At 54.0% G+C, this 25,257-nt stretch overlaps 2 protein-coding genes and 1 non-coding gene across 4 annotated transcripts in view; 2 read left to right on the top strand and 1 right to left on the bottom strand.

The window, feature by feature from the left end:
- Window positions 1-203: 203 nt before the first annotated feature.
- On the bottom strand, window positions 204-396 carry LOC149866935 (U2 spliceosomal RNA). Its single transcript, XR_016442186.1, has one exon. It is a non-coding gene; the product is annotated as a U2 spliceosomal RNA (small nuclear RNA).
- Window positions 397-3,220: 2,824 nt separating this feature from the next.
- CDC6 (cell division cycle 6) lies at window positions 3,221-15,256 on the top strand. Of its 2 annotated transcripts, none has more exons than XM_090044471.1 (12): window positions 3,221-3,375; window positions 3,488-3,672; window positions 7,177-7,428; window positions 7,512-7,711; window positions 8,647-8,822; window positions 9,143-9,249; window positions 9,587-9,726; window positions 10,357-10,457; window positions 11,956-12,020; window positions 12,913-13,124; window positions 13,462-13,602; window positions 14,087-15,256. In XM_090044471.1, the coding sequence occupies exons 2-12, from the start codon at window positions 3,504-3,506 to the stop codon at window positions 14,174-14,176; spliced, it is 1,653 nt and encodes a 550-aa protein (XP_089900597.1). In that variant the 5' UTR covers window positions 3,221-3,375; window positions 3,488-3,503; the 3' UTR covers window positions 14,177-15,256. The 2 variants fall into 2 exon arrangements, with proteins under 2 accessions (XP_089900597.1, XP_089900598.1); XM_090044472.1 differs by having other exon boundaries at window positions 3,283-3,385; window positions 3,422-3,672.
- Window positions 15,257-20,104: 4,848 nt separating this feature from the next.
- RARA (retinoic acid receptor alpha) overlaps window positions 20,105-25,257 on the top strand; it is a 110,050-nt gene continuing 104,897 nt past the window's right edge. Inside the window, exon 1 of the mRNA XM_090044466.1 lies at window positions 20,105-20,179. The gene's annotated coding sequence lies outside the window, so the exon portion shown is untranslated. The remainder of the gene's footprint in view (window positions 20,180-25,257) is intronic.

The following is a 25,257-nucleotide window of genomic DNA, read 5'->3' as shown; positions in this document are numbered from 1 at the left end:
CTAGGCTAACTGGAAAGCATCTTATTTCCCTGTTCTGAAATCTTACTCATATGCTGGGCAGGGGTAGGGGAGGGATGCACTTTGCATTGCTGGGGAAACCTGAAACCACATGCCATTGAACTGCTCTGCACTAGCCGAGAAGTGTCTCCTGCCCCCCACCCCCCCGCTTCCACCCTGGACTTGGTTTTTTTTTTTTTTTTCTGTTTTTTTGCACCGGTCCTGGAAGCACTGCAATACCAGGTCAATGCATGGAGTGGATGGAGCACGCTCCGGTTCCACCACCCAATACCAAAAAGAATCTGCTCAATATAGACCTCCTATGGAGGACATATCAGAGACAATTACCCTGGGGAGCTCGCCTACGTGGTCACGCTGCTTCCATAAGCATGAATAGATCAGAGCAACCCATCTGAATAAACCACCTGATTGATCATGGTGTCTCCCCTGCCAGGTAGAACCTGGACTTGGTTCTATGCTGGGGTGAAGGGTTCCAAACTACCAGTCGGCTCCTGGGGTTTACATGTCTCTCAAATTTCAGACAACTAGGCCTTTGAGGAAGGGCTAATCAGGTTTCCTGGGCCTCTTCTGCACAAGGAAGGTAAGTGTTTTACAGAACCCCAGCTGAATCCTACCCATCATTAAATAGCTTTTCCAGTTGCCTAGGCTGCCTTCACTTCTTTAATATCTACTTGTTTCTTTTCTCCTGCTTCAGGAAGAGGCAGCTTCTCCAGGTACAGCTACTTGTCTGTGTAGTTGGCTCTGGTTCTCTCAAGTGTAATGGAAAAAGGCTGCCCAGGCTTGTGGGAAGAGAAGTAGCTTCCATGCCTGCTCTGTGACCATAAGGAAGTTCCTGCATCTGCTTCCCTTCCAGATTGTACACCCTTCTGGGCAGAGACTGTTGCATTAGGTGTTCATGTGGTACAGGGCAGGCTAGGACTCTGATCTTGGCCCTGAGTCACTTAGAGGGGGGTGATTTAATTGCTCCTTTACCAGTTCTTTATTTTTCCTTTGCATTTGTGGGGGAAGAACAGGAATTGCTGAAGGTTTCAAATTTCCCTAATCTGAGGGCATCTGTCAATATTTACCTTTGCTACAATGTGCTGGTTTGTTGAGGTACCTTGTAGTCAGAAGCTTTCTTTAGTTGTACACCAGCCCCTCCTGCCACACACCCTTCCACCAGCCTTGAGCATGGGGTGGGGAGGACCTTGTTTTTCAAAAGGGCAAATCTTTGCATGCTTATTTACTGAAAAAGCCTAGTTCACAGGACTAGTCACTGTGCCCCTCCCTCCCTGTAGTCCTAATCTAGATGGTGGCTGTGTTGGCTTTGTTACTTCAGGCATAGAGGTGTGCTCTATTTTGACCTTAAGACTATTGACTTAGGTTATGATTAGTAGGGGTAAGCCATGGATCCATCTAGCTCTCAGCATGTGACAGCTACGGCCTAGTATGGGTACGACTACTGTAGGTTCCTGCGAGGTATCTACTAGAGCAGTGGTTTTCAACCTGTGGTCTGCAGAACTGTGGGGATCCATAGACTGTCTGAGGGGTCCATGAAAGATGACTATGATCAGTCAAAAATATGTCAATACCCATGCTTACAATTCAAAGGGGTCTGCACTGCCATTTGAAATTTTGTAGGCCTCTATGACTGAAAAAAAGGTTGAAAACCACTGTTCTAGAGTCTGGCCTGTTAAATGATTACCTGAAGATATAATTGCAGAAGCTCTTTTTCACTTCTGCCCCTTCCCTGTCCTGCCCTCTACAATATTTTCCTCATCTTGTAGCACGGGGTGTGGTCAGTGCTGCTTGGCTTGGTATTGATCAGAGTGAGGTGTCTAATGGGGCTGGCTGGGAGGAAGCCCCAAGGTTTTGGCAACCCAGAGTCCTAAAATTAGCTCCTCATGGTACCTGTTAAGACCTTGCTTGGTCACAGAGGTGATTCAGGAATCGCTTCCTGACACGCCACTCTAGAGCTATGACTAACATTTTTCTGGGATGCACCTCACCCACACCTGTCCCGGTGCAGGAAGTCATGCTCCTGCTCCAGGGTGAATTGCACAGCACTGAAAGCCACGGAAAGGGAGAGAATTCACCTTCGTGCCTGGACACGTCTTCTCTCACTTGCATCCCCACCTAGACCGGGCACAGGTGGTGTGTGGCTCTGGCAGGCAGGCCTGGGGAAGGCTTTGCAGGAGCTAGCATAGCTGGTGCCCATTCCTGGCACCTTGCCTCTGCCCTGTGTGGCCTCGTAGTGGCTCCCTACAGCTCCAAAATTTGGGCAGTGGGGGAGTCATGTGAACTGGTCCTTGTAATTCGCTCTTGACTGACATCTTCAATGGCAACTAAAGGTGACTGGAGGCCTCCAAGCTGGATACAGTAGGGCTTGGCCTGTGGCAAGCACCACAGCTGGCAGGAGCTGGATTGGTGCTGCCAGGTATACAAAAATGTTCTTATTTGTACAGTAATTTCAACCCTTGTATGATGGTATGTACGATCAATAACAGTAAAAATGTTTAAAATGTACAATAATTTTAAGGCAGTTAATTGACGCAGTATATGCAAAACCCAAGTGACTCTCAGGAAGTCTTAAGTGACTTTTGGGTTTGCCGTCAGTACTTCCCTATGACTGCTTGTCTCAAAATAAATTCTTCAACTTTGATGATCCAGTCACTCGGTGGCAAAGTATAGCGAGCAATATAAAGTAAACAATAAGACTTACTTGCATACATTTTCAGTGTATGATAGTTTTGTTTTAGCAAATATGATAATTTTGAACTTCCAGGATGATAATTTCATAGTTAAAACCTTGCAACATTGAGCTGGATGCTGTGCCCCTGCTCCCTCACTTTGCAGCCCTGTGTGAATCCCTCCCCTGCTCTACCCTTGGTGACTTCAGGGCCAGCACTCCTGGGCAGGGGCCCACTCAACCCCCCAGGAGCGGGGACCCCCTGGGGCCCCTGCACTGCCCTTCCAAAGGGTGGACAGCGGGCTGCCACTACAACTCCCGGCATGCCCTGGGACAGGGACTCTAACTCCCAACATGCACCGCCGTAGGCACGCTACGATTCAGGAAACAGCTGTCAGGCCTACGCCTCCCGGCATGCATCGCGCCCGTCATCCGGCGGCCCTTGCCCAAGGCGGGCATCCCGCGGTCTTCTGCGAGGGGGGCGTGAAACGCGCCTCTGATTGGCTGCCGGGGCCCTGGCAGAGGCCGTGAGGCCTTGTTGGCGCGGAGTAACGCCATTGGCGGCCGCAGCGACTAGGGCAGCCAATAGGAAAGCAGCTGGGGTGGGGCCGGTTTGGTGGTGGTGGCGGGAACTCGGAGGCTAAGCGTGATCGGGGCTGAGAAGCCGGAGCCGGAGCCGGGTCCCGAGGGTGAGCGGGCGCGGGCGCGGGCACGGGCACGGGCACGGGCACGGGCACGGGCACGGGCACGGGCACTGCCGACCGGGGTCCCGGCCCCACTCACCTTCCCGTTCCGTCTCAGGTAGGGAGCGAGCGCCATGCCCAGTACTAGGGCCCAGGTTCAGGCCGCCATCAGCTTCCCCAAGAAGAAGCTCGCCCGGACGCCCAGCAAGGGGTGGGGGAGCTGCCGAGCCCCGGAACCCAGTGGAGCCGCTCCGGGCCCGGGCCCAGCCCCAGCGCTGCCCCTCAGCCCCCGCAAGCGCCTCGGTGAGCACCCGCATCGGGCCCACGTGTTAGGATCGAGCCCCCACGCGGGATGATGTGACCCCCCGGGGCTGGGGGCAGGAAGTGCCCTAGAGCAGGCAGGACGGGCCCCCGGTGGGGGTGGGGGTGGCCTTGGGGGTTTCCTCCAGTCCTGCTCTACTGGGGCCCTGTGCCCTTTCTGCCCTGCTCGGGCCTGGCTGGAGCCCACAAAGATGCCTGGTGCCTGGTCTGCCCCCAGACAGTGGTGCATCCTGCTTGGGGGGAAGGCTTCTTCTCTGGAGCTCAGAGGTAGGACATGTTGCATCTCCTGTTTCCTGAGGGGCCCCCTCTTCACAAGGGCCAAGCCTCTGGCTTTGAGACCCTGGCTTATCCCCCTTCTGGGTGCCCTGTGACATGGTGCTGTTTGACGGGGCCGGGGCCATCCCTGCATTTGCCATCAAGTTTTGTTGCTTGGGCCCTTAAGGAAGAGCATGGGACTCTGAGGCAAACAGGAAAGGAGCAGTCCCTGGAGTCTTACAGAATTATAGCTGGAAGCAACCTCCAGAGGTTGCTTAATCCCACACCCTGCCTGAGGCAGGATAAGCCCTATCCAAACCATCCTGAACAACGTGACATAAACCTACTGTCAACCCTAATGCAACACAGATCTGGCACCCAAACCTGCTGCAGGCAAAGCAGGGGAGCCACAGCAGCCAATGTCCTGCTTCTGTGAATTGTTGTCAGTATATACTCAAGAGAAGCTGGGTAGAGGGCTATGCTCCCCCTTACAGAGAAAGGGAACGCCCTCCCCCACCTCCAAACCATAGGGTAAAATTCCTTCCTGACTCTAAATATGGAGAGGATGGGGCAGAGTCTGAGGAAGGACAGTGGGCACTGCAGTGGCACCACAAAGGCTTCCAGTTTGGAGCTGAGCAGTTTGCTCTGCCACTTGGGACGTTGGCCTTCTGACACCACCCCCCGGAAGAGAAAACACTCCCTTCCCACAGTTGACCAAGAAGAAAGCTCTTGGAGCTGGAAGGGAGGAGGGAGAACCTACGGCTCACCAGGGACCAAGAAAAACTAAGGTCTTAAAGTCAGAAGCTTGCCCCTTGTGAAGCTGTGCCAGGGCTGCTTCAGGGAGACTTTGAGGAGAGGGAGACCTAATACAGTCTCTTGGGAGCCCTGAGGCAGAACTTCCTTCGAAAGGGGTGTGCTGCGTGACACGGCCCCCTACAATGAAGGCAGAGAAGGAGCCGGATGTGAGGGGGATCCCAGGTTCCCAAACCCCCCACTCTGTAGTCCATGGTTGTTTGTGTACAGGATCAAGCCTTACCCTGGTACGATTGAGGGGGTGAAGGTCAACCCCATTTGTGCAGGGGCTGTGACGGCTAAATGCAGGCCTTAGTCTTCTGTGGTGAGTGCCTCACAAGTTGCCATCCTGGGGCTCGTCCACACCTCAAATTCTAGTGCCAGCGTGGTTGGGCTGGCAGTGTTTTTTTCATAGAAACCTAGCTTATTTCACTGGGAGGGTATTGTTTAGGGTCCCTAACTCATGGCCTGCAGGCAACACATCCCCTGTGATGCCCTCCAGTTTGGTTTCTGCCTTTAAAGAGATGCTGTTGTCTTGGGCTCAAGCAAAGTCTGATGATGCTTGTAATGCATTTCTTGTGTAATGGCTGGCTGCTGGGCCTGCTGAGGTTGGGAACTCCTGAGGTATTTAACCATCTCAACCCAGCAGCCCTGGATACTAGTATATTTATCCAAATCCAAGATGACTGTGAATTTAAGATGTGCCCCTGCCACCCCCCAGTTATTAGGTTCCTAATGTGGAACACTAAATTTGTTTTAATTTTTCCATGTTGAGAATCTAGTTATTGGAGAGTCATCTTAATTTCACCCCCTGTTCCCCCGCTACAGGGAAAACTGGCTAGAGGACAGAGTCTACCCGCCTGTGCCTGTCCTGCCGCCTACCCCTGCTACTTGTCCCCTTCTGGTGCCTGTTCCCCTGCTCCCCACCCCTAGCTCCTCCTTACTCTGGTGGGGGCATGGAGCACCTAGGCAGGCCAGGCAATAGCAGGTGCTCCAGCTCCATCCTAGGTCAGGGCCAGAGCCACAGCAGCTCCCCCTGCCACTCTGCATGCCTCTTCCTCATGCTCCCCTGGCTCTGTGTGCCCTTTCTTTGTGCTTCCTTTTGCTCTGTGTATCCCTTTACCTATGCTCCTCCTTATTCTGCACTCCCCTTCCCCAGTGCCCTTTCCCTGAATACCCCCTCACTCCATGTGTCCCTTCCCCTGCATGCACTTCTCCTCTCTCCACACCTTGCACCCTCTGCCTCCTGTGTGAGCTACCCTGGCCCCATCCATAGCTGCAGCAGCTACTTGCTTGGCCCATACTCAAATCTAAGATAAGGGTTCCCCCATGCTGAATGGGGAAAGAAACCTCATCTTAGAATCAAGTAACTATGGCAGTCATGTCTAAATACTTGATTCTGATTTTTTGGTGATGGTGGCAGCCTATGAAATGTGAACTGGTGTAACCCATGCAGCAGTATCTCATATCTGCAAACAGCCTGAGCCAATGCCTCTGAGAGGGGTGAACTCCCTTCTCTGCTTATCTAACTGCCAAAGTTGCTCTAGTCCTTAATAGTACTTACTAGTCCTGATCTTTCCTTTCTTCTCTTGTTAGTGGGATTGCTTTAGTGTAGGGGTGGCCAACCTGTGGGACTTGTGCCACAAGTAATGGGCACATGCCAGATCTGGGAGAAGACACCACAGCGGCATATAGGGCAGGGAGCACAGGAAAGGAAGCAGAAAACAGAGCAGCAGATTGGGTAAGGATTGTAGGGCAGAAAAAAGCAGCAGATTGGATGGGGGAAGGGGATCAGAGGGACACTCATGGAGGATGTGGGGCTAACTTGTGGCATGCCTGCCAGACAGGTTGGCCTCACTGTTTTAGTGGATGGAATGGGGGGTTTGAGTGCAGCTAGAGCTGGGGTGGGCAAACTGCAGCCCACAGGCTGTATCCAACCTGCCAGGAATTTCATGTGCCCCATGGGTTGGTGGCCACCAACTAACTGTATCTGGCCGAGCCTGCAGCTGCCCCTGCTGTACTCTGCATGGGGCCGAGCTTTGCCCACTCCCACCAGGACAGTGTGTGCGGGAGGGCCCTGGTCAGCACATGACTTCTGGGCAGAGCTGTTGCTACTGCAGCCACCCAGGGAACTACTCGGCTCCCCACCAGCCTCCAGCAGCTGCTGCTCATGTCCCTGCTGCAGCAATCCAGGCAGCAGGTAGGGAACCAGTGGAGGGGTAGGAGGTGGGGTGGGGGCAGGATTTCCAAGAAGTGCTTCTGGGGCAAGGGAAGGGATTTCCGGTGGCAAGAATCAAGTGCGACCCTCTCCTGTTCTCGAGAGCCTGCCATGTAAGCTTTTCCCATGGCAAGATATCCAGTTGGCAGATCTTCCTGTAGCTGTTCCTCTCCCTCTGCGCTGCAGCTGCCTACTGAGCTCAACACTTCTCTGCCATGCAGGCGATGACAACCTGTGCAACATTGTCCAGTTGGCACCCTGCTCCCCAACGAAGCAGAGCAAGAAAGAAAATGGACCCCCATCTGTCTCCCACAAGGGACGGCGCTTGTTCTTTGGTGAGCAGCTGACGGCAAGATCTCCTGACAAGAGAAGCAATTTTGTTCTCTCCCCGATTCGCAAGGGGCAGGAGACCCCACGGAGCTCCGAGCGCTCTCCAAAGAAAGACGTGTGCACACGTCTGTTCAAACAGGAAGGTGGGTGCTACTGCAGTTGGGTTAGAGAGAAGGGCCCAGGGCGGCTCCTGCACCTCCTCTTACGTGTGGGTCTCTGTCTTTAGGTAGTTGTTACCAGCAGGTGAAACGTGTCCTGCACACAGCTGTCCCTGATCGGCTCCATGCCAGGGAGAAAGAGACAGACTTCATCAAGCAGTTCCTGAAAGAACACGTCTGTGGGGAGAAACCCGGCAGCCTCTACATCTCTGGTGCCCCTGGTACTGGGAAAACTGCTTGCCTGAGCAAAATCCTGCAAGACTTCAAGGTACAGCCACATCTCCACTTCAGGTGTTGGACCCAAAGGCTTTGTAACTGACACATTTGTCTTTGCTGTAGCTAACCCTGGAACAAACCTGCCTGTTGGAGGCCCAGTGTTCCCCACTTGCTTTGACAAGCCAAATCTCAGTGCTGTGAAATCTCTTTTGGGCAATCTGATGTCAGGAGGGAATTTTTCTTGGAAGTTGGAGGTTAGGTCTCAAATGTGGTTGGGGGCAGACAGGGAAGAGAGGAAATGGTGAAGAAGTCTTACTTTCCTTTGACCCTACCTCAAGGCTACTTCTGCAGTTTGTTGCAGCTCAAACACTTGGCCGTAGTGATTAGTTAGCAATGATTTTTGCACGTGAGGTGTGACTGTGCAGAGCAAGTCACTTTTACTGGGGTCCCTGTCTTTTGGGGCTTTGATTCAGGTAAATAAATGCCTTGTAAATGGTGGAATGCAGAGCTGTCCCTAGGGGTGTGGAGGGGGTGGCGGTGGCGAGTGTCCCGAACCGGCAGCACCAGTGGCTCTCAGTAGCGGCGGTGTGTGGCAGCCATGGTGGGGCCTATATGGCACTGAATGCCGTGGGAGGCCCCCCAAAGCATGGGCCTGTGTGGTCACCCCAATTCACACCCCCCTAGGGACAGCCCTGGTGGAATGAGGGAAATGGAGCAGGTGGCTTGGTGAAGAGTGGAGTGTGAGGAAAAGGCTATGTGAGAGAGTGGGAGGAAAGGGGCACTGGGATGCAGCTGTGGGTAGTTTGAATCTGCCATGATGCTGCAGGGATTCCTGGAAGTGGGGAGAGGGGGGTCATTGCTAGCGGGTCTTCAGTGTGGGCTAAACTCATGAAGTACAGGTCTGCTGGTCTGCTCTATCATGAGGGTGGGTAAGGTGGGATCTGAGTCATACCATGTCTGATGCATGGCTTTGTGTCTCTTTGGCAGGGCAAGCTCACGGGGAGCAAAACCATTGTGCTCAACTGCATGTCCCTCAGTAGCTCCCAGGCTGTGTTCCCAGCAATAGCGGAGCAGATGGGTCTGCAGGTGGTAGCCAAGCTGGCTGGGAAGGAGATCACGAGGAAGCTGGAGAAGCAGCTGACAGCAAAGGGGGCACCTATGATGTGAGTACCTGCCCCAGGGTACTGGAGAACGTGCTCTGGAAATCTTCCTGTTGTGCCCAGGGCAGCTCTTTATGTCTAGAGGCTGAGCAAAAGCAGCCCATATGGTAGCAATGTTCTCAGGCAAGGGCAGCTGATTAACAAATTAAGTCAGTGCTGATCTTTTCCCCACTAGGTGGGAGAATAGGTCAGCAGCCTTCTCCCTGGCGCATATTTTGCTACCAGGCTTGTGCCTTGCCAGGCTCAGCTGAGGCAGCTGAGTCTCTAGGGCTTCTGAGTAAAGCATTGCTGCTCACTGGAGCTTTTCTCCTCCCTCTGCGTAGCTTGCTGGTGCTTGACGAGCTGGACCAGCTGGATAGCAGAAGGCAGGACGTGCTCTACACAGTGTTTGAATGGCCTTGGCTTGCCAACTCCAGGCTTGTCCTCATTGGTAAGTGTCCTAGAGAGAGACACCAGTGCCACATCCTGCCTCAACCAATCTGAGCCTGCAGGAGCCCTAAGGAGATGGTGCTTTTCCAGCCTCCGGCAGAGGCTACCTGGGAGTCCTCTCTGCTTGGAGGAAGGAGAACATCTATGAAGCTGGCTCTCGGCTGCAGCAATTCTATTCCTGCTACTGTAGTGCCTGATGATGGTTGCTTTAAAAAATAAAGCATCATCGGAAGCTCTTAATCTCCCAATCCGCCTTTTAGAGGGTCATCCCCATGCCCTGCTAGCCCAGGTGCCTTTCTTAAGGCTGCCATTACCAGCTCCCTCACTGGATTTTGCAGGAGTGGCCAATGCCCTGGATCTCACTGACCGCATGCTGACTAGGCTGCAGGCCCGGCCCAAGTGCAAGCCCCAGCTGCTGAACTTCCCCCCTTACACAAAGGACGAGATCACTTCCATCCTGCAGGAGCGGCTGAAGCAGGTGAGCATGCAGGGCCTATGTGGTCTTTCTTCCTTTTGGAAAAGAAGCTTACTGACACCTACAGCTTCCTCAGCCTTTGAACCAGTGTCCATTGAGACCTGGAACCTGGTGAGCTTGCTGCTGGGCCTGGTAACCTGGAGACCAAAGACTCCTCTTCTGCAGCGTTGGTTTCCAAGAGGGATGGCTTGGCCCCCATCTCTGAGCTTGTTGCTTCTCAGTTGATGGATAAGAAGGGGCAGCAGGGTGGCTTTTTCTGCTACCAGGTTACTTAGTGACAGACTCCAATCTCATCCCAAGCCCTTGGTTTCTGGTCCTAGTGTACAGATGCCACAGTCTGGCAGAGGACAGGACTCGTGCAGTTGGGATGTTGGGGGCAGCAAATTCTTCCTTTTCCCTGATTCCAGCAGCTGATCTTGGCTGCAGTGAGATAAATGATATGCTCTCTTCCCAAGCCAAATGGTGACAGGCCTTCCCAGCTGCTGTGGAGCATGGAGGAGACAGTCCACATACGTCCCATCCAGATGGGTTATTTTCTCACTGAACATCAAGAAGTCAGTGATCTGAGACCATCTGTGGCTTGTGCAGCAGAGACCTCTCCTGTAGCCCTTGTATGCTCTGTCTTCTTGGCAGGTGCCTGGTGCCCAGGTATTGGATAGTGCCGCCATCCAGTTCTGTGCGCGTAAAGTCTCTGCAGTCTCTGGGGATGCCCGGAAAGCACTGGATGTCTGCAGGTGAATGAACCCCTTTGCCCTTCTGCCTCCAAAACTGGGGATATGTAGTTCAAGAGAATGAGACTTAAGGCTCCATTATGTCCCCTGCTTTCCTGCCAGGGAAAAGGAAGGGGGGGTTGGTGCTTGCATCTCTACAGGAGCCCTGCCTCCTGACCACGCTAATGTCTGAGACTTTCGCAGTCCATTACCTATGGAGGGTGAGACAAATGGGTTGCTGCCAGCCCCTCCCGCTGTGACTATAGATTGGTTAATTACATTTGTATTGCAAAAAGGCCCCATTAGCAGCTCTCAAGCAGGCTTCTTTATGGAGCTGAACAGTCTTGCTTTCAGAGTTTCATTCTCCCCTGTCTCCTCCTTTTTGGCCTGTTTCTTCTTCCAGGTTTGTTACAGGAAGGGTGACTCCATCCCCAGTCAGGAATCCTGCCTTTTCTAGGTGACCTATCCTCCCTTTTCTAGGTGACCCCTCTGCAGGGGGGTGGAATGCCAGGAGAGTTTACTCCAAAAGGTCTTTGTTGTTTAAGGCTTCCCCACTGGCCCTGCATGAGGTAGGGATGGGGCAGAGAGGATGTCCATTTGATTTAAAGGGGCTTTGGCCATTAGATTTCACCTGGAATTCAAGGTGGTGGAAACCCTGGGTAGGAGGCGAACGCTGTGAGTACTGTTGGGGAAAAGGGGGCAGCTCCCCAGTTTCTCAGAGATGGTGCTCTTCCCCTGCAACACCCTTCTTCTATGTCTGGCCCCATCCTGCAGTAGTTTTGCCTGGTTCCAGCTCCTACCCGCTGTGAAGCTCTTTCCTAGGCTGCTCCCCTCCCAACCTCGATCCCATGCTGTTCCCACAGTAACTGGAGCGCTTAGCCTCGTTAGGGCTATGTTTTAAAGAGACGCAAACGAGCTGCTTCTAATGGGCCGTGCGTACTGCTTGCACCTCACGGAGCCTCCATTCACACTGTTTTATGCCTCCTTTCCCTGAGCACAGACCTTGTCATTAGATAGTTGTGAGTCTGTGGCCCCTAGAGAGCTCCGAGGTGTTGTCCCAGCCTTCCCGGTAGGAAGGGGGTTAGCATGTCGAGTAACTGCAGTTGAATATACGCTAAGGGGGCAACAATCCCATGGGGCCTTTGACAAAGCTATAGCTAGCAACAAGCATCCCTGCATGAAGGCAGACAGATGCCTTGCTGTTGTGAGTAAATACTTGGCAGTGTCTGTAATCAGTATCCTGTCCTGGCTAGAGCAAAGCCTGAACGGGGGATAGCCATTCATTAAAACCAGGGCCTGCCTGCATAGGTGTGCATAGTAGGTGGGGATGGCTGTGTGGGACAGATTGGGTAGGCTTGGGTTTCTTACAGGTTGCAGCAAGGACTTGATCTTGCAACATGAACAAAGCTTGGTTGGTCTGAGCTGCTCCGTTTCATTGCAGATTGGGGGTGGGTGGGACAGGGGACACTCTCGCTTCCTTCCCCTTGCTCTGAAATGATTTGTCTAACTCTCTGTATTGTAGACGAGCCATTGAGATTGTGGAGGTGGATGTGAGAAGCCAAACTGTCCTCAAACCTCTGCCTGGCTGTAAGTAGCTGTTGCCTGCCTGAATCAGGAAGCGCTGCTCTCAGCTCTTTTGTCGCTCTCCTCGACCTTAATTGTAGCCTTCCTCACCAATGGCCTATTTTGTGCCTTACTGGAATGGAACTCCCTGGGGATGTGCACAAATGGCTGGCATGCGGCAAGCTTCCCTTCAGTTTTCTGGGAGGAGGATGCCCTGGATGTGAAGGTCACACCTGGTCTTGTCTCTGGGGCTGCCTTTTAAACATGATGCAAGTACTTAGGCCTAGGTGCAAAATACCAGTGCATGAAGGGAAGGCGTTGGAGGCAGGAGTTCAGCTGAGGACGCCAGCCAGTCGGTTGGGCTTCCAAGTGCAAATTCTAACTGGATGATGGTGGGGTGCGAGGGGAAGGAGTAAACGTGGCCCTGTCCCTCAGTCTATGCCCCTGATGATTTCAGACCTTGCCTCATGTGGGATGTGCCATTCTTAATGTGGGAGCTAAACCCGCTTGTGCCTTGGGGCCTCGGTTGGTTTAGCAGCCCTTGGTGAATATGAACCATCTTTCCTGTGGCCTCAGACCATCCGAACGGGGCTGGCTTTGAAAGTCTGCTGTTTCATACTGCTGGCATTCAGTCCAGTGCTGCCTTGCCAGTGAAGCTGGCCGGATTGTTTTCACTTCCTAGTTTTCACGTGTGAGTCCAGTGGCTGGGGGGCTTGGGTTTCCATCCCTTTTGGGGAGGGAAGGAAGTTTTCATACCCCTCCCACCTATGGCTTCCTAGTAAACTGCCATGTCTTGTCAGGGTTGCCTTTAACTGGTAGCCGTTGCATGGTAGGTTTGGCACTATTCTGTTTGCTGTTCCCATGTCATTGCCTTGCTTGCCTGTTTGAGCTGACCCCAGCACTGTCTGTCCTATAGGCAAATCCCCAACATCTGCCATGGTCTCCCCAGTTTCTAAGAGAGTTGGGCTCCCCCACATCTCTCAGGTGATCTCAGATGTATATGGTGACAGGATGGCCCCCAGAGGTGGGGGAGCCAACGACTCCTTCCCCCTCCAGCAGAAGATCTTGGTCTGCTCCCTGCTGCTGCTAGCCAAGCAGTCGAAAGCCAAGGAGGTGATGCTGGGGAAGGTGAGTTGAGGCACTGGGTGGTCTCTGCTTGTCTCTAACCTAGTCGAGCTGTGAGTTTGGTGTTTGAATCCCTGGGTGTGAATAATACTGAACCCTGTTTAGGCTTGGCCAAGGGCACTATAGGAATCGGGCAACTGTGTCCTCCCTGGGGATGTGGGGTGGGCCAGCCTTGTGCTGCCCTCAGCAAAGTTCACCAGTGCTGGAGGGGACCTGAGCCTAGCTACTGATCTGAATGATGTGTGAGCCCAGAAAGCCATTCAAGGCAGGGCAGGCTTCGCTAGACCTTGTCTGGTCCTCTTTAGCTCCTGTCTAACATGCTCTCTGTTTCCAATCTCAGCTTCACGAAGCCTACAGCAAAGTTTGCCGGAAGCAGCAGGTAGCTGCTATTGACCAGTCTGAATGCATCTCTCTTGTTGCTTCCTTGGAATCCAGGGGCATCCTAGGTCTGAAGAAAGCCAAGGAAACTAGGCTGTCAAAGGTACCAGACCTGCCCCCAGAGCTGATAGCTGTGATGCTTAGGGAGCCCAGAAGGGGAGGTGGGGAGATTAGAAGTGAGAGGGTAAAGGCCCTGGGAGGAGGTTGGGGAGGGGATCATGAGTGGGGGAAGGGTGGGGCATGTGAAAGACTGCCCTGACCTTTAGACTCTTGCACTTGCATAGTTTTGTCCCGGAGATGTGCTAGCTCCTACTGCAAGATGTGCCATTGCAGCCTTGCTCTGAGCAGCGGCCAGACTTAATGTGGCTATGGGGTGCTGGGCTGCATAGGCTGGTGTCAGAGCATCATTGGAAGGCTGGCTGGCCAGCACTGGTTCTCTCTGGTGGTGCAGTTCTTATGTGCATGTTGCTACTTGAAAGAACCCTTTCCTGCTAGTGGAGGTTGATGTGATGAGTTGGTTAAGCTATGTCTGCTAGGTACCTTTGCAAGGCAGCTGTTTATAGTAAGGAACTTTGTCTCTTCTCCAGGTTTTCCTGAAGATAGAGGAGAGAGATGTGGAACATGCCCTTACAGATGGAGTCTTAGTTGGAAACATCCTGGCCGGGGGGTTGCTATAAACTCCTCTACCTTTACACCTCTTGGGAATGGAGAGCCGGAGTGGGGGGAGGGATGACACTGATCTTGGACAAGTGCCATTATCCCCAGTCAAGACTTTTGCTGAAGCTGCCCGGGACTGTGACGGAGGAGTCTTTTAATAGATGAATGTGACTGCAGCATCTTGTCATAAAGCTGTACCCATGGTTTTAAATGTGCCACTGGCTGGGGTGGATGATGTCCTAGGTGAGCAGAAACGCAGCGCTGTTCCTAGTGAACCAGAAAACGGATTTGGAAACTGGCTGCAGGACCCCTCTGGAGCCTTGTGCATGGCTCCATCTCTTCTGTGTCCAGGATATTTTTTTGACCTTGTGATGTTCCTTCCCCCAGAAGCGGCACGTGTGTTGGGGCCCATCACATTGCCTTTGCTGAGCAGCCAGAGATCAAAGGGGGAGGATGGTGTCATTCAGACAGCCAGAGCCTGTTCAGAGAAACAAAACCATTAACAACGCAAGAGGCTGCAGGAGGAAATGAGATGGCAGGGGCTTCATTCCCAACCCCAGGCTCCTTTTGAAGTCTGGCTAGTTCCACATAGCAGATGTCACTCTTAGTAAAGCTCAATGTCTCTGGGGCTCAATCAGGACTTAGTATGAAACCCTGAGGACTATGCGTATCTCCAGTTTTGTGAGCTGTTGACATGTGTGTTTCTAACTTGTTCATAGTGTGACAGGGAGTTGCACTAAGCTCTTTGCAAGAGCCATGGTTTCTTCTCATCCCTGTGCTCTCAAATTGAATGTATAGTCTGCCCCCCAGTACCTCCCCGCCTATGTCCATGCCTCAAATCACAGATCCTTGGTCGGACTCTACTTAAGTTTTCTGAATGTAGTGCTACTCATCCTTTTATGACCTCTGAGGAGCCAGTGACCTAGTTCCAGTCTGATGGCTTGCGTTTCCCTCTTGGCAGCAGGGGGCGGCCTTGTAACGCAGACAGGCTCTGCTGCCCTCCCAGGAAGTTTGCAAAGTTTTGGGGAAGATATGATGCATGTGCAAAGCTGGGGCGATCCTTCTTGTTTTAGAATAAAAAGCCTTTTTTGATTTGGAAATGACTTCCAATGTCATGTTTTCAGTCAGTCTCCTTCACAAGTGTGGAAGCAGTGTCATGTCGTGGCTAGTCTTTGAGACATGTTCTGTGCTGTCTGTTTAAAAAATTTCCCCATCCTTGTCCCTGATCTCTGAAGTTAGAGCTGTCCTTGATTGGGCTCCCAATTCTACAGCAGGGTGTTTGCACCTGCTTTGCAGAACAAGGATGCAGTAATGCCCTCATTAAACTCCACTGCAGTGGCAGGCTCCAGCTGTATTTACAGTAGTGGGAAGCTGCTCTTTTATATTTCCTATTTATTCAAATAGTAAAAGGAAGAAAAAAATTGTGGGTCTCATCGCCATGCAGAGCCCAGCATCCAGCTGCACATGAACTGTGTCATCTCTAAACTGTCTGAAAGAACACACTACTGAGTTTTCCATAGGTCATGGTAAATAATACAGGTTTTGACCTAAAATCACTGCTTCCTTGATCGTCTAGCCAGATCTCCAAAGAAGCAGCAAGGGGAGGGGGGAAGCCAGGAGTTGTGTGTCTGAAGGTGAGACCCACGCCAAGGCTGGCTGGAGCCCCACCCCTGCCCCCTGGGGTATCCTGATTCTAAACATATTGCAAAGACGGTGCAGCTTGTCCTGTGAACTGCTTGGGGCCCCTTGCTGCTTAAGGTGGAGGGGGATGTTCAGGCCTCAAGCTTGGCTGAGGGTTACTGGCCCCTGTCAGGGGATCTGGGATTGCAATTTGCAAAGGGGAACTTGTACTCCTACCCTTTGGCAATCAAGTCCATTTAGGGCCCTGGGTATACAGTTTACATCGCTCTGCCTTTGTCCATTAGCTTCTGTCAGACATGTATGAAGAAGACTGCTGTAAAAGCTGTTTTGCAGATGAGGAAAGGAGCATAAGACTGGAAGAGACCTCCCTGGGCCCTTGAATCCTATCTGCACTCCCAGGCCAGGAAATGTGAAGTGACTTGACTTGTCCCAGGCAGGAGAGCTGGAAGCAGCCCCAAGAGGCCTGGTTCCCCGTTTCACCATACTCCCTGCCCATACAGTTGACCTGGGGGACCTCCTGGGATAATACTCAGCCCTTTGTAATTTATGCCCCTGTCTTGCCAATTACACAGCTTGGAAAGTGCTGGTGATCAATGGGTTAAAAGGCGGGTAGTAAAGATGAGCCACCAGCTAATAGGAGCCAGGCTCCAAGCAGGATTGAGAACAGATGGAAGCCTTGATCTGCGTTGCCTTGTGCTGTCGCTGGAGACCTTGGGAGAGATGGTTGTTTCTGCAGTGTGGGCAGCTACTGTCTATACTGGGGCCAAGATCTTCGTGGACTTGCAGAGATGCTGGCTACTGGAATAAGGCTCGGCCTCCACAGTGGTGGCAGAAGAGTAGCCTCTGCCCAGCCCCTTGAGCTGTCTTGCTGTTCTGGCAAGTTGAAAGGTTTCCCTCTTTTCCTGCCCAGGGTCTGGAAAATCACTCTGTATCCTGTCCCACTGCTGAAAGTGGCTGGGTTTTGACACAAGGTGTGTTGCTACACAGTCCAAAATCAGCTTTCTTCCCCTGCTGCTTCTGGCCCCTGCAGGACTATGAGGGAATAAGGATTTGTCATGGAAGTCAACTACTCTGTTCCCCAGGCCTGCCTTTTGGCTTCAAGGAGCAGAGATGCCAAGTAAGATGTCTTTATCACATGGTCATGTTCCAGATTGTAAAGATGGGATAGTGCCTGCACGGTGTCTCAGTCTAAGTTGTGCTCATGGAAGTGGTGGTGTGTGGATCAGATGCCTCAAAGCACGATTAGAGCTAGCAGAGATTTCCTCCCCTGCCAACCCCTCCAAGCAAAGGCCATGATCCACTTAGGAGATAGTAAGCTGCTACGCTTGATCTTGGCACCTTTGGGAGATCAGATCTACAGCTTTCAGCTTAGCAGTTACAGTTGCCTCCAGAGTCAACAAGGGGAAGCAGGTGCTTTGAAAAACAGGTTACTTGTGTGGAGGAGGCATCATGCCTACATTAGGTAAAATGTGGCTGTCCAGTCTCTCTCCATCCCCTGAGGTGCAGGTGACCAGCCTGTCACTCTTTCCTGTTGCTTGCTAACTTGTGCTGCAGGTCACTTGTAGCAAACAGGAGCTATGCCAGCCTGGAGCAGCCTGGCTGCGATTCACCTTGCTGACCTGTTAGCTCCTGTCAGAGGAAAGACCAGAGACAACATTTCTTTAGGTCCCAACATCTGCCCTTCACTCCCTGCCTTGGCCGAAGGATGGCAGAGATGGCCCAAAGGGGTTTGAGAGCTACTTTATGTTTGGCTTTTTGCACAGTTGCTTCTGCCTCGGTGCTGGCTGGTGGGGCTCAGGCTAGATGGGGCTCACCCCTTTGCCTTGACCCTACCCTCGGGTGGTGGGCGAGTGTTTGCTTTTTACCAGGCAGGCCCTGTCAGAAGTGGAGGGCTGGGGGCTGTTCGGTGTCATGGACTTGACTCTATCTCCTGCTTTGCCCCAGCTGATCTAATGCAGCACCCAGCGAAAGACAGGTATCTGAGAGCAATTAGTCTGGCCGGATGCTTGGGCATGGCCCCAGCCAGCCTTTTTTTTTTTGGCTTTGGCCTCTAGAACCAGCCCCCTCTCCCAGACAATCGGTGGTGGTGGAGCAGGGACTGAGCTCCCACAGTCGGGCATGTGTGTGTGGGGCCCTCTGCCTGGCTTCACACAGCAGCTGACTGCCTTGGCACTGGGGTTCCCTCTTTTAAAAACACTAATTGGGTTCTGAATCACGCTAGGCGGCTTTGATCTCTCAGCCGTTTCCCACACAGCCTGGAACAGCCTCATCAGCAGTTTCTAATGAGGGGGCCTGGCCAATTCCTCTCCCAACCCCCACCTCCATGATCCCTCAATCCTTGCCTACTGGGCATCGATTCAGCTGCCTGCCACTGGCTGGTCATGAAGCAGCTGGCAGGTAACATCTGTATTCTGGATCCTGTGTGACCTGGGGCAGCCTCTGTGGGCAGGACCAGAGCCTGGGGGTGTTCTGGATGCCAAGGCTGTGCTCCCTGCTGCATGGTCAGGAAAGCAGGTGCCATCTGTGGGCACTGGGACTTGTTATTGCAGCTGCTACTTGAGCCCTGGACCCAAGCTGGTTGCTGGCAGAACTAGCTGGCCTTTGCCAGTGCCTGGGCTCCTGCTCATGCCCCTGTAGCTCTTTAACTGGTTCAAGTTATAATTGTTAGAGGTCATGCAGGAGATAGGGGCTTAACTCCAATGTCTTGGCTAGATTCCAGTTTGGGACATTTCTGTCCTGATGTCCTGAATTCCACTTCCCCAGTCCCAGGAGGAGATTAGCCTGGGGTAGCATGCAGCTATTAAGCTCTTGGTTCTGTAACACCCTGGGGGGGTGTGGCTCTGCACCCTAGCTGTGCATACATCCTGAGGCAGCACAGTTCTCTAATGGGGGGCTCCTGGGAGACAGGTCAGTCTTTCTGGCACGGGACAGGCCCATATGGAGCCTCCTGGGGCTCTAGGCCAGGGTGCTCAATTCCTGTCCCATGGGCCAGATCCAGGCTGTGGAGTCATGTTATCCAGTGGCTCCCCACCAGGTCCAGAATTTTTTTTTGCGGGGGGGGGAGCAGTAGCAATTAACACCATCACTGCTCCCCCACAGCCAAACTTCTGATCTCCATGCAGCTGGATTGGCCCTGGCCCTCCATGGCTTGATTGGGCTCTAGCCCCATGTACCCAGATCCAGCCCTGGCTGGGCCAGCGCTGGATGCCATATTGGGCCCACAGACCAGATTCAGTCCCCAGACTGACCTGGCACCAGCCCAGCCTGTAGAGTGAAAATATCAGGCACCGCTGACTTAGCCAGAGGGAGTTAGTGTAGATCACCTTTCCTCGCCAGCCTTGCTGCACCCAGCTTGAGGCCTCCAGCCCCTTGGTCTCCCATGATTGGAGACCATGGTTCTCCCTACCCCCTACTTCCCACGAAAGGTACCTGTGTGCAGCATCTCTTCACATTTGTATTTACAGGGACAGCTTGTGATGCAGTTGGGGACCAGCAGCCCAGTAGGGCCCAGTGTAAACCTGCCTGGCTCCAGCTCCCAACCCCAACCTGTAGTGTCATGACCTGGGACTTCAGATCCTCTTGCTCTTTTACCTCTTCTAGGTGCTGGTCCCAACAAGGTGGGAAAAAGCTGATAATCAGTGTCCAGGTGCTCTGCTTTTAAGTATGACAGGGCTTCTCTAGGCAGCCAGGAGTTGCTGCTCCCAGCCAGCGGGCTTCTTGCATTTCACTTATTAATCTTTCATCCCAATGAAAAGCAGGACCAAACAACTGCATCTCAAGGGGTGTTTGCAATTCTAGCTTTGATGCCAGTGGCCACCAGGCCAGGACCTGTTTGAAGTGCTCAAGTCAGTTTGGATGCGTGAGACATGCAGCATGGTGGTAAGGCAGGTGTGTGTGGGAGGTGGCAGGGAGGGGTATGGGTGCTACTGGGAGCCCCTGGGCAGGGGAAGGTGGGTGGGTTTGGGTGCCCTGTCCTGCCTGTCCTAGAGCTTTTCCCTTCCAGCCCTAACCCAGGCCTGTGGTAGCCAGAGTTCACCCCTGTAGAGACCCCTGAGCTCCAGCTGGGGTTAACTTGGCCCATTGCTACTGGGTCTTTTGGGGCACCCTGCTTTTGGCTATGGGGGCCTGTACCTAAATTTGCATCCACACTTCACACCCCTGCACTGCTGGGTGAAGCTGAAGATCTTGAGACGCGGCTGCCTGCAGCCAGAGCTGGAGGGTGCTAGGACCTGGTGGAGCTGAATTCCTTTTGCAGGGCAGACAGCGCATAGGCTAACCCAGAAACAGGGGAATCCTGGCTGCTGTTTTCCAAGAGGGCTTTCCCAGCACCAAAGGAGACTCCTGCCACCCAAGCCCTGACCCGGGAACCTACGCCAGACCAGGTAAGAGCTCCCCCTCGCTTGGTCCCCACCCAGTACAAAAGGAGGACAAGCCCCTGGCACTGGGGAAAGCCTGGCAGGGTAGAAAAGCTGCTTTTCCTCTTTGATTTCTTTTTTTTTTTTTTTAGCTCCTCTCCCTTCAGGGTTTTCCCAAGCTGCATCTTGCAAGGAGATGTGACTGGGCAGAGCAGCTTGCTGGGGCTGCCGGGGGCCTCAGAGCCCCAGAAAGTTGCCTGAAGGAGGGGTGTATGGTAAGGTAGTCTCTTTCCCCACTTTAAGGCTAGCTGGAAGGGGGGTTTCTGAGTCCCTTCCCCCCCCCCGAATGCTGCATTTCTCACTAGGGTGGGGGGCACAGGGCCTGCCTGCCAACTGCACCCAGAGAGCTTTGCAAACTTGAGGACTTTTCTGGCAACCCCCTGGGAGGCGAGGTGGTTGCAAGTGGCTCCTCTTTTAAAGTGGGAGAGGCTACGGGGGTGGGGGGGAGCAGCCAGCTTGTCCTACCCCTGGAAATGCTAAATGAATGGGGCAGGGCTCTGATTTGGCTGTTCCGTAGAGCCCAGTTCCAGATTCAGAGCTTAGGTGGGGACTTTCCCAAAGCCCAGGGGATACGGCTGGTCAGCCTGGACCACTTCTGTGCTGGGGCAGTCGTTACCCCCTGCTCACACAGGTAGGGTGCTCTGAGTAACAGCCCTTGGGTGCTTGAAGCCTTTCTCTTTTTGCCTCCCCCAAGCCAGGCACGAGGGCTGCAGGACCCCGGCAAGGTGAGAGAAGAGAAATGAAAAGCAGGGAGGGCTCCCTGGGGCCTGTGATGTCAGAGCTGGCATGCGTGCTCCCTCCAGCTGGGGTTTGCTATGTTTTAACAAGAGGGGCCTGTCATCCCCAGAGGACGCCAGCGAATGAGAATCCCTCCCGCGGCTTTCATTAAAAATGAGCTCGCTGGTTTTTAAATGAGGCAATCGCTTCCAAGTCCTTGATCAGAATTTCACCAGCATCTGGAGTCTTCTCCCCATCCTTGGCAGATCTGCGTTGCAGTGCAGCTACTGAAGCCAGCCTGTGCGCTCCAACCCAGAGCTGGCTGCATTTCAGAGGCCAACAAATCCATTGACCCAGGAGATGCATTTGCAACAAGATCTGGAGAGCTGGAGAGGGGGAAGCATGGATTTGGTTGTAGGGTGGGGAGAGAGGTTGGTGGACAGGGAGGAGTGTGACTTCTTAATTTGCTGGAAAACGTAGTATTTTGTGAGGAAAATCCTAATGAAATTCCACATCTTTACCCATGAAGTGCCATAGGAGTGTATTGGGAGTGGAAGCCCCTAAGGCCTCATGGTCAGGAAGTTACACGCTGGCTCGTATGAGCCTCTGTAGAGCTGCCTCTCGCATGTGGCTAGGGGTTGCTGACCTGAGGCTTTGGTGGGAGGGCTAGGTAGGTTGGGTTTAACCTGGCAGGAGCTGTACCTCTGCTAGGACATAGGGCCTCTCCAGCCTGGTATGGATTTCACGCTAGGTGCTGAGTTTTGAGTGGCCTCTGGAATTTCCAAGGGCTGTTGGTGCAGGTTGTCCAGGTTAGCAGCCTACATGGTCCAATTTGCAGTGGGGCAGACAGGATGCCTAGGTTCCAACTCCGTCTCCCAGACAGTGGTTATACCCCTGGGACAAAGGTTGGCTGGCTTTGCCTGCTGGTTTGCAGACCATTTCACCTGGTGCGGGTGGTTTCTGGACTGGAGGTTAGACAATGGCCAGGAACAGCTGGCAAGCCAGAACCAGTCCTCTCCATGGGGGCCTAGGATCTTGGGGAAATGCTTCCCTGTCCAGGTGCAGCCTGATCCTGCCGCTTGCTCTCTGCTAGCCTTGCTGATAACCTGCTGGCCCTTTCCTGGCATCCATGGGCATGTGCTGACGGCAGGGCTCAATGTGGAGTGGGTGCTGCTGTATTTGTCTATTCTGTCTGGTGTGGAGCTGGTTCCCCACCTCCATCCCCTCGCCCTGAGCAGGAGGGGCAGCTGGTTGGGAGTGAGTGAATCCCTGCTCCAGCTGTGCAGCTGTGTCCCTGTGTGCAGTTCAAACAGTATTGACTTTTTGACAAGCTGCAGTGGGCAAGGCCCATCAGGCTGCATGGCACTGTCTGCGATGGATGGGCATCATCGCAGGCACCTTGGTCCCTGGGCACAGGCAGGGAGGCCTGCTTGTGGTGAGGTCTAGCAGACTGAGAAGGGGGCAGGGGGTGCAGGCTGGCTCTTCACCCTCAGTCCATCTGACCCGGTTGCTATCTCCAGTGGTCCCAGATCCCAGCTCACTCTCTATAGATCGAGGGGAAGGTCATTGCCCCTGTTCTATAGCTGGGAAATCTCAGGCGTAGAGCAAGGAGACTGGACGTGTTTCTGCTCACACAGCCAGGTCAGTGGCAGAGCCATGGGTAGGACCCAAGAGTCCAGACTCTAGCTGTGTCTGAGCGAATCTCCTGACCTCTGCTGTGTGCTCCCCGCTGGGCTTCACCAGCCACTGGGTGTGTGCTGGGAGGACTCTTCATCCTGGTGTGGTGGTAGGGCTGGGCTGGGCAGCTTCTTGGAGCCAGGTCTGACCTTTGATCTTGGTCACCTTTGATCTTGTTTCTGCCACCAGCCCTAGGGTGTGGGGAGGGTCGGTAGGGGCCTTTGCAACACTTCATGCCTACAGCTGCGGGGATGGCCTTTTCCATCCCTCCCAGGCCTACTGGAGGCTCCAGGGAGAGCAGGATGGGGGAGTGATACTGGGCAACACCTGGGTGTCCCCTTTGTAGCTGGGGGAGTCTGGTCTCTGCATTGCAGCCCCCTTGCTCCTGTGCTATAATTGGTATGTCCCCCTCCTCCCCCATGCAATTAGCTTGTGTCTCTGCCAGTTACTGGAGCGAATGTAGGTCATGCAGATGGGCGAGTCCTGGATTTCCATCAATTAGAGCATGGGGGGGGGGCAGTGGGGAGAGGGGCTTTAATTGCAGCATCACAGAGGCACTTGCTGTTCCTCAGGGGGCACCTCCCAGCATCTCTTGCCCTCATCCCTGCTGTGGGCACAGCCTGGGGCCTGGGGGTTGGTGTCCTGTCCTGCCCTGTTGCAGGGGAGACGCAGCAGGGTGACTGACTCTGCAGCCTGGTGGGGGGAACATCCTGCCACCCTTTCAGGAATGTTCCCTGTCCCATCAGCATTCAGGGGAGGTGGGGCAGGGTGGGGGTGGTGGCTGGCGAGCAGCAGTACCCCTTCGTGAGCAGGGTGGGGGTACTGGGGCAGGGGGAGTGAGGGCAGTGTCCTCTGCAGGTATCAGGAGGGGGTTAGAGCCCAGAGGCAGGATGGGGGAGGTTGTGGGGTCTGCTGGTTGCAGCTGGAGGGGCCGGGAAGAGGACTCCCGGGTTCTAGCCCCAGCTGCAGGAGGGTGGTAGGGTCCACTGGGTTAAGTCTGACGCTAGACCAGGGGTCAGGACTCCTGGGTTCTGTTCCCTGCTCCGCTGCTGGCTCAGTACAAGTCCTGGCCCCATCTGTGCCTCGGTTTCCCTTCTGTTCAAAGGGTGGATGATGTCCCATGTTGTTCTGTGTGCGCGTTTATGTGAGGCCCTGCTAGGGTCTTGAAGGCACTCCAAGGACGAGACAAACCACAAATTTACCTCCCCCACCGCAGAACCATCTCTCCCCAATGCAGAGGAGGTGACTATGTTGCCCCTCACTTCTGCTGCCCCCCACTTCTGCAGTGCTAAGGCTGCTTACAGCTTCAGTACCTGCCCCCTGCTCTGTGCCCACTCTGGCCATGCCCCCTCCTTTCCTCACGAAGCCATAGCGTAAATCCCATGTTCCTGACCCCCAGAGTGAGCCCTCCTGGCCCCCTCCCCTGCTCCCCTTCCCTCCCCTCACCGCCCCCCACTCTCCTTTCATGTTCCTTTGGCTGCACTGACCCATCAGGTGCCTGTGGGAGCTAATCGGATCTGACAGCTGAGAAATACCACATTGGCTTTTAGGCTGGGAATCGGGGACAAGGGAGGAGTGTGGTGGGGGGGAGCTTGGGCTGCTCTTAAAGGGGACGAAGGGGGCTGGCTGGCTCCGCTGTTCCCTGCCCTATCACCTCTGTGTTGGGCAGGGAAAGAGAGCCATGCCAGGGTGCTCCGTGTCCAGCCAGGCCCCCCCCACCCCCCCCGTGTTAGGTAGTTCCAGTCCTCATCGCCTGCACAGCCCTGCTCTCAGCTGGCAACGCTGGTGAAGGTCAGGGGCTAACTCTCATGGCCAAACTGAAAAGAGCAGGGTGACGGTGGAGGCTGGTGCTGGGGTGCCCCACAGGAGCCACTGGGCCATGCTCCTGGGCCCACAGCTTTGTGCTTTAGTCTCAGCTGCAACACCAGAGCCTGGGGCTGTGAATGAGCAAGGCCAGATGGGAGCCCAAGCAGCAACCAGCGCTAGCAATGGATCCGGGAGCCTGAGCTCCCAGCCTTCACCCTCTGTGGCTAGCAGACTGTGCTCCCCTCTTAGAGCCATGTGAGGAGCATCCAGGCTGCCAGCCCTGCCCCTTGCTTTCTGTCTATGCTGGTTGTCCTGTGGGGTTGCCCAGGCTCCTGCATTTCATTTGTGCTGGACCTTCCTACCTGCCCCAGCTCTGAGCCAGGGGCTTGTTTTCAATCCCCATTTTACAGGCAAGCAAAACTGAGTCGCCTCCCCCTGTGAGACAGCGCAATGGAGGTAGAGAGACACCCCAGGGGTCCTGGCTGGCACTTCCTTTCCCTAGCCACTGGTCAGAAGAGCTAGGATGACTGGGAGGAGAGCTGGAGTCTAGTGGGCTTGGCAGGGGGTAGGAGCCAGGACTCCTGGGTCCTATCTCCACTAACTCATGTCAGGGGCATGGATAAATTGCCTGCCCCAAACACCACCATGGGGGTGGGAAGTGGAGTTCTCCCAGATACAGCCCTTCCCTGCTCTCCCTCCCCTTCCCCTGCCACCCCCAAAGGCAATGTACAAGCTGTTTTTATTGACCTTGTCATGCCTAAGGACAGCAGCTGCAGCATCCTTTTGCTTAGCACCTTGGCAAGGCTGTTGGGCACGGGATGCTTTGGCTGGGGGGAGACCAGGGG

The sequence above is a fragment of the Crocodylus siamensis genome, chromosome 4 (assembly GCF_052110815.1).
Source record: "Crocodylus siamensis isolate JL-2025a chromosome 4, ASM5211081v1, whole genome shotgun sequence".
NCBI classification, from domain to species: domain Eukaryota; kingdom Metazoa; phylum Chordata; order Crocodylia; family Crocodylidae; genus Crocodylus; species Crocodylus siamensis.
Note: the sequence above shows the minus strand (reverse complement) of the source record. Positions and strands in the feature narration are given on the sequence as shown.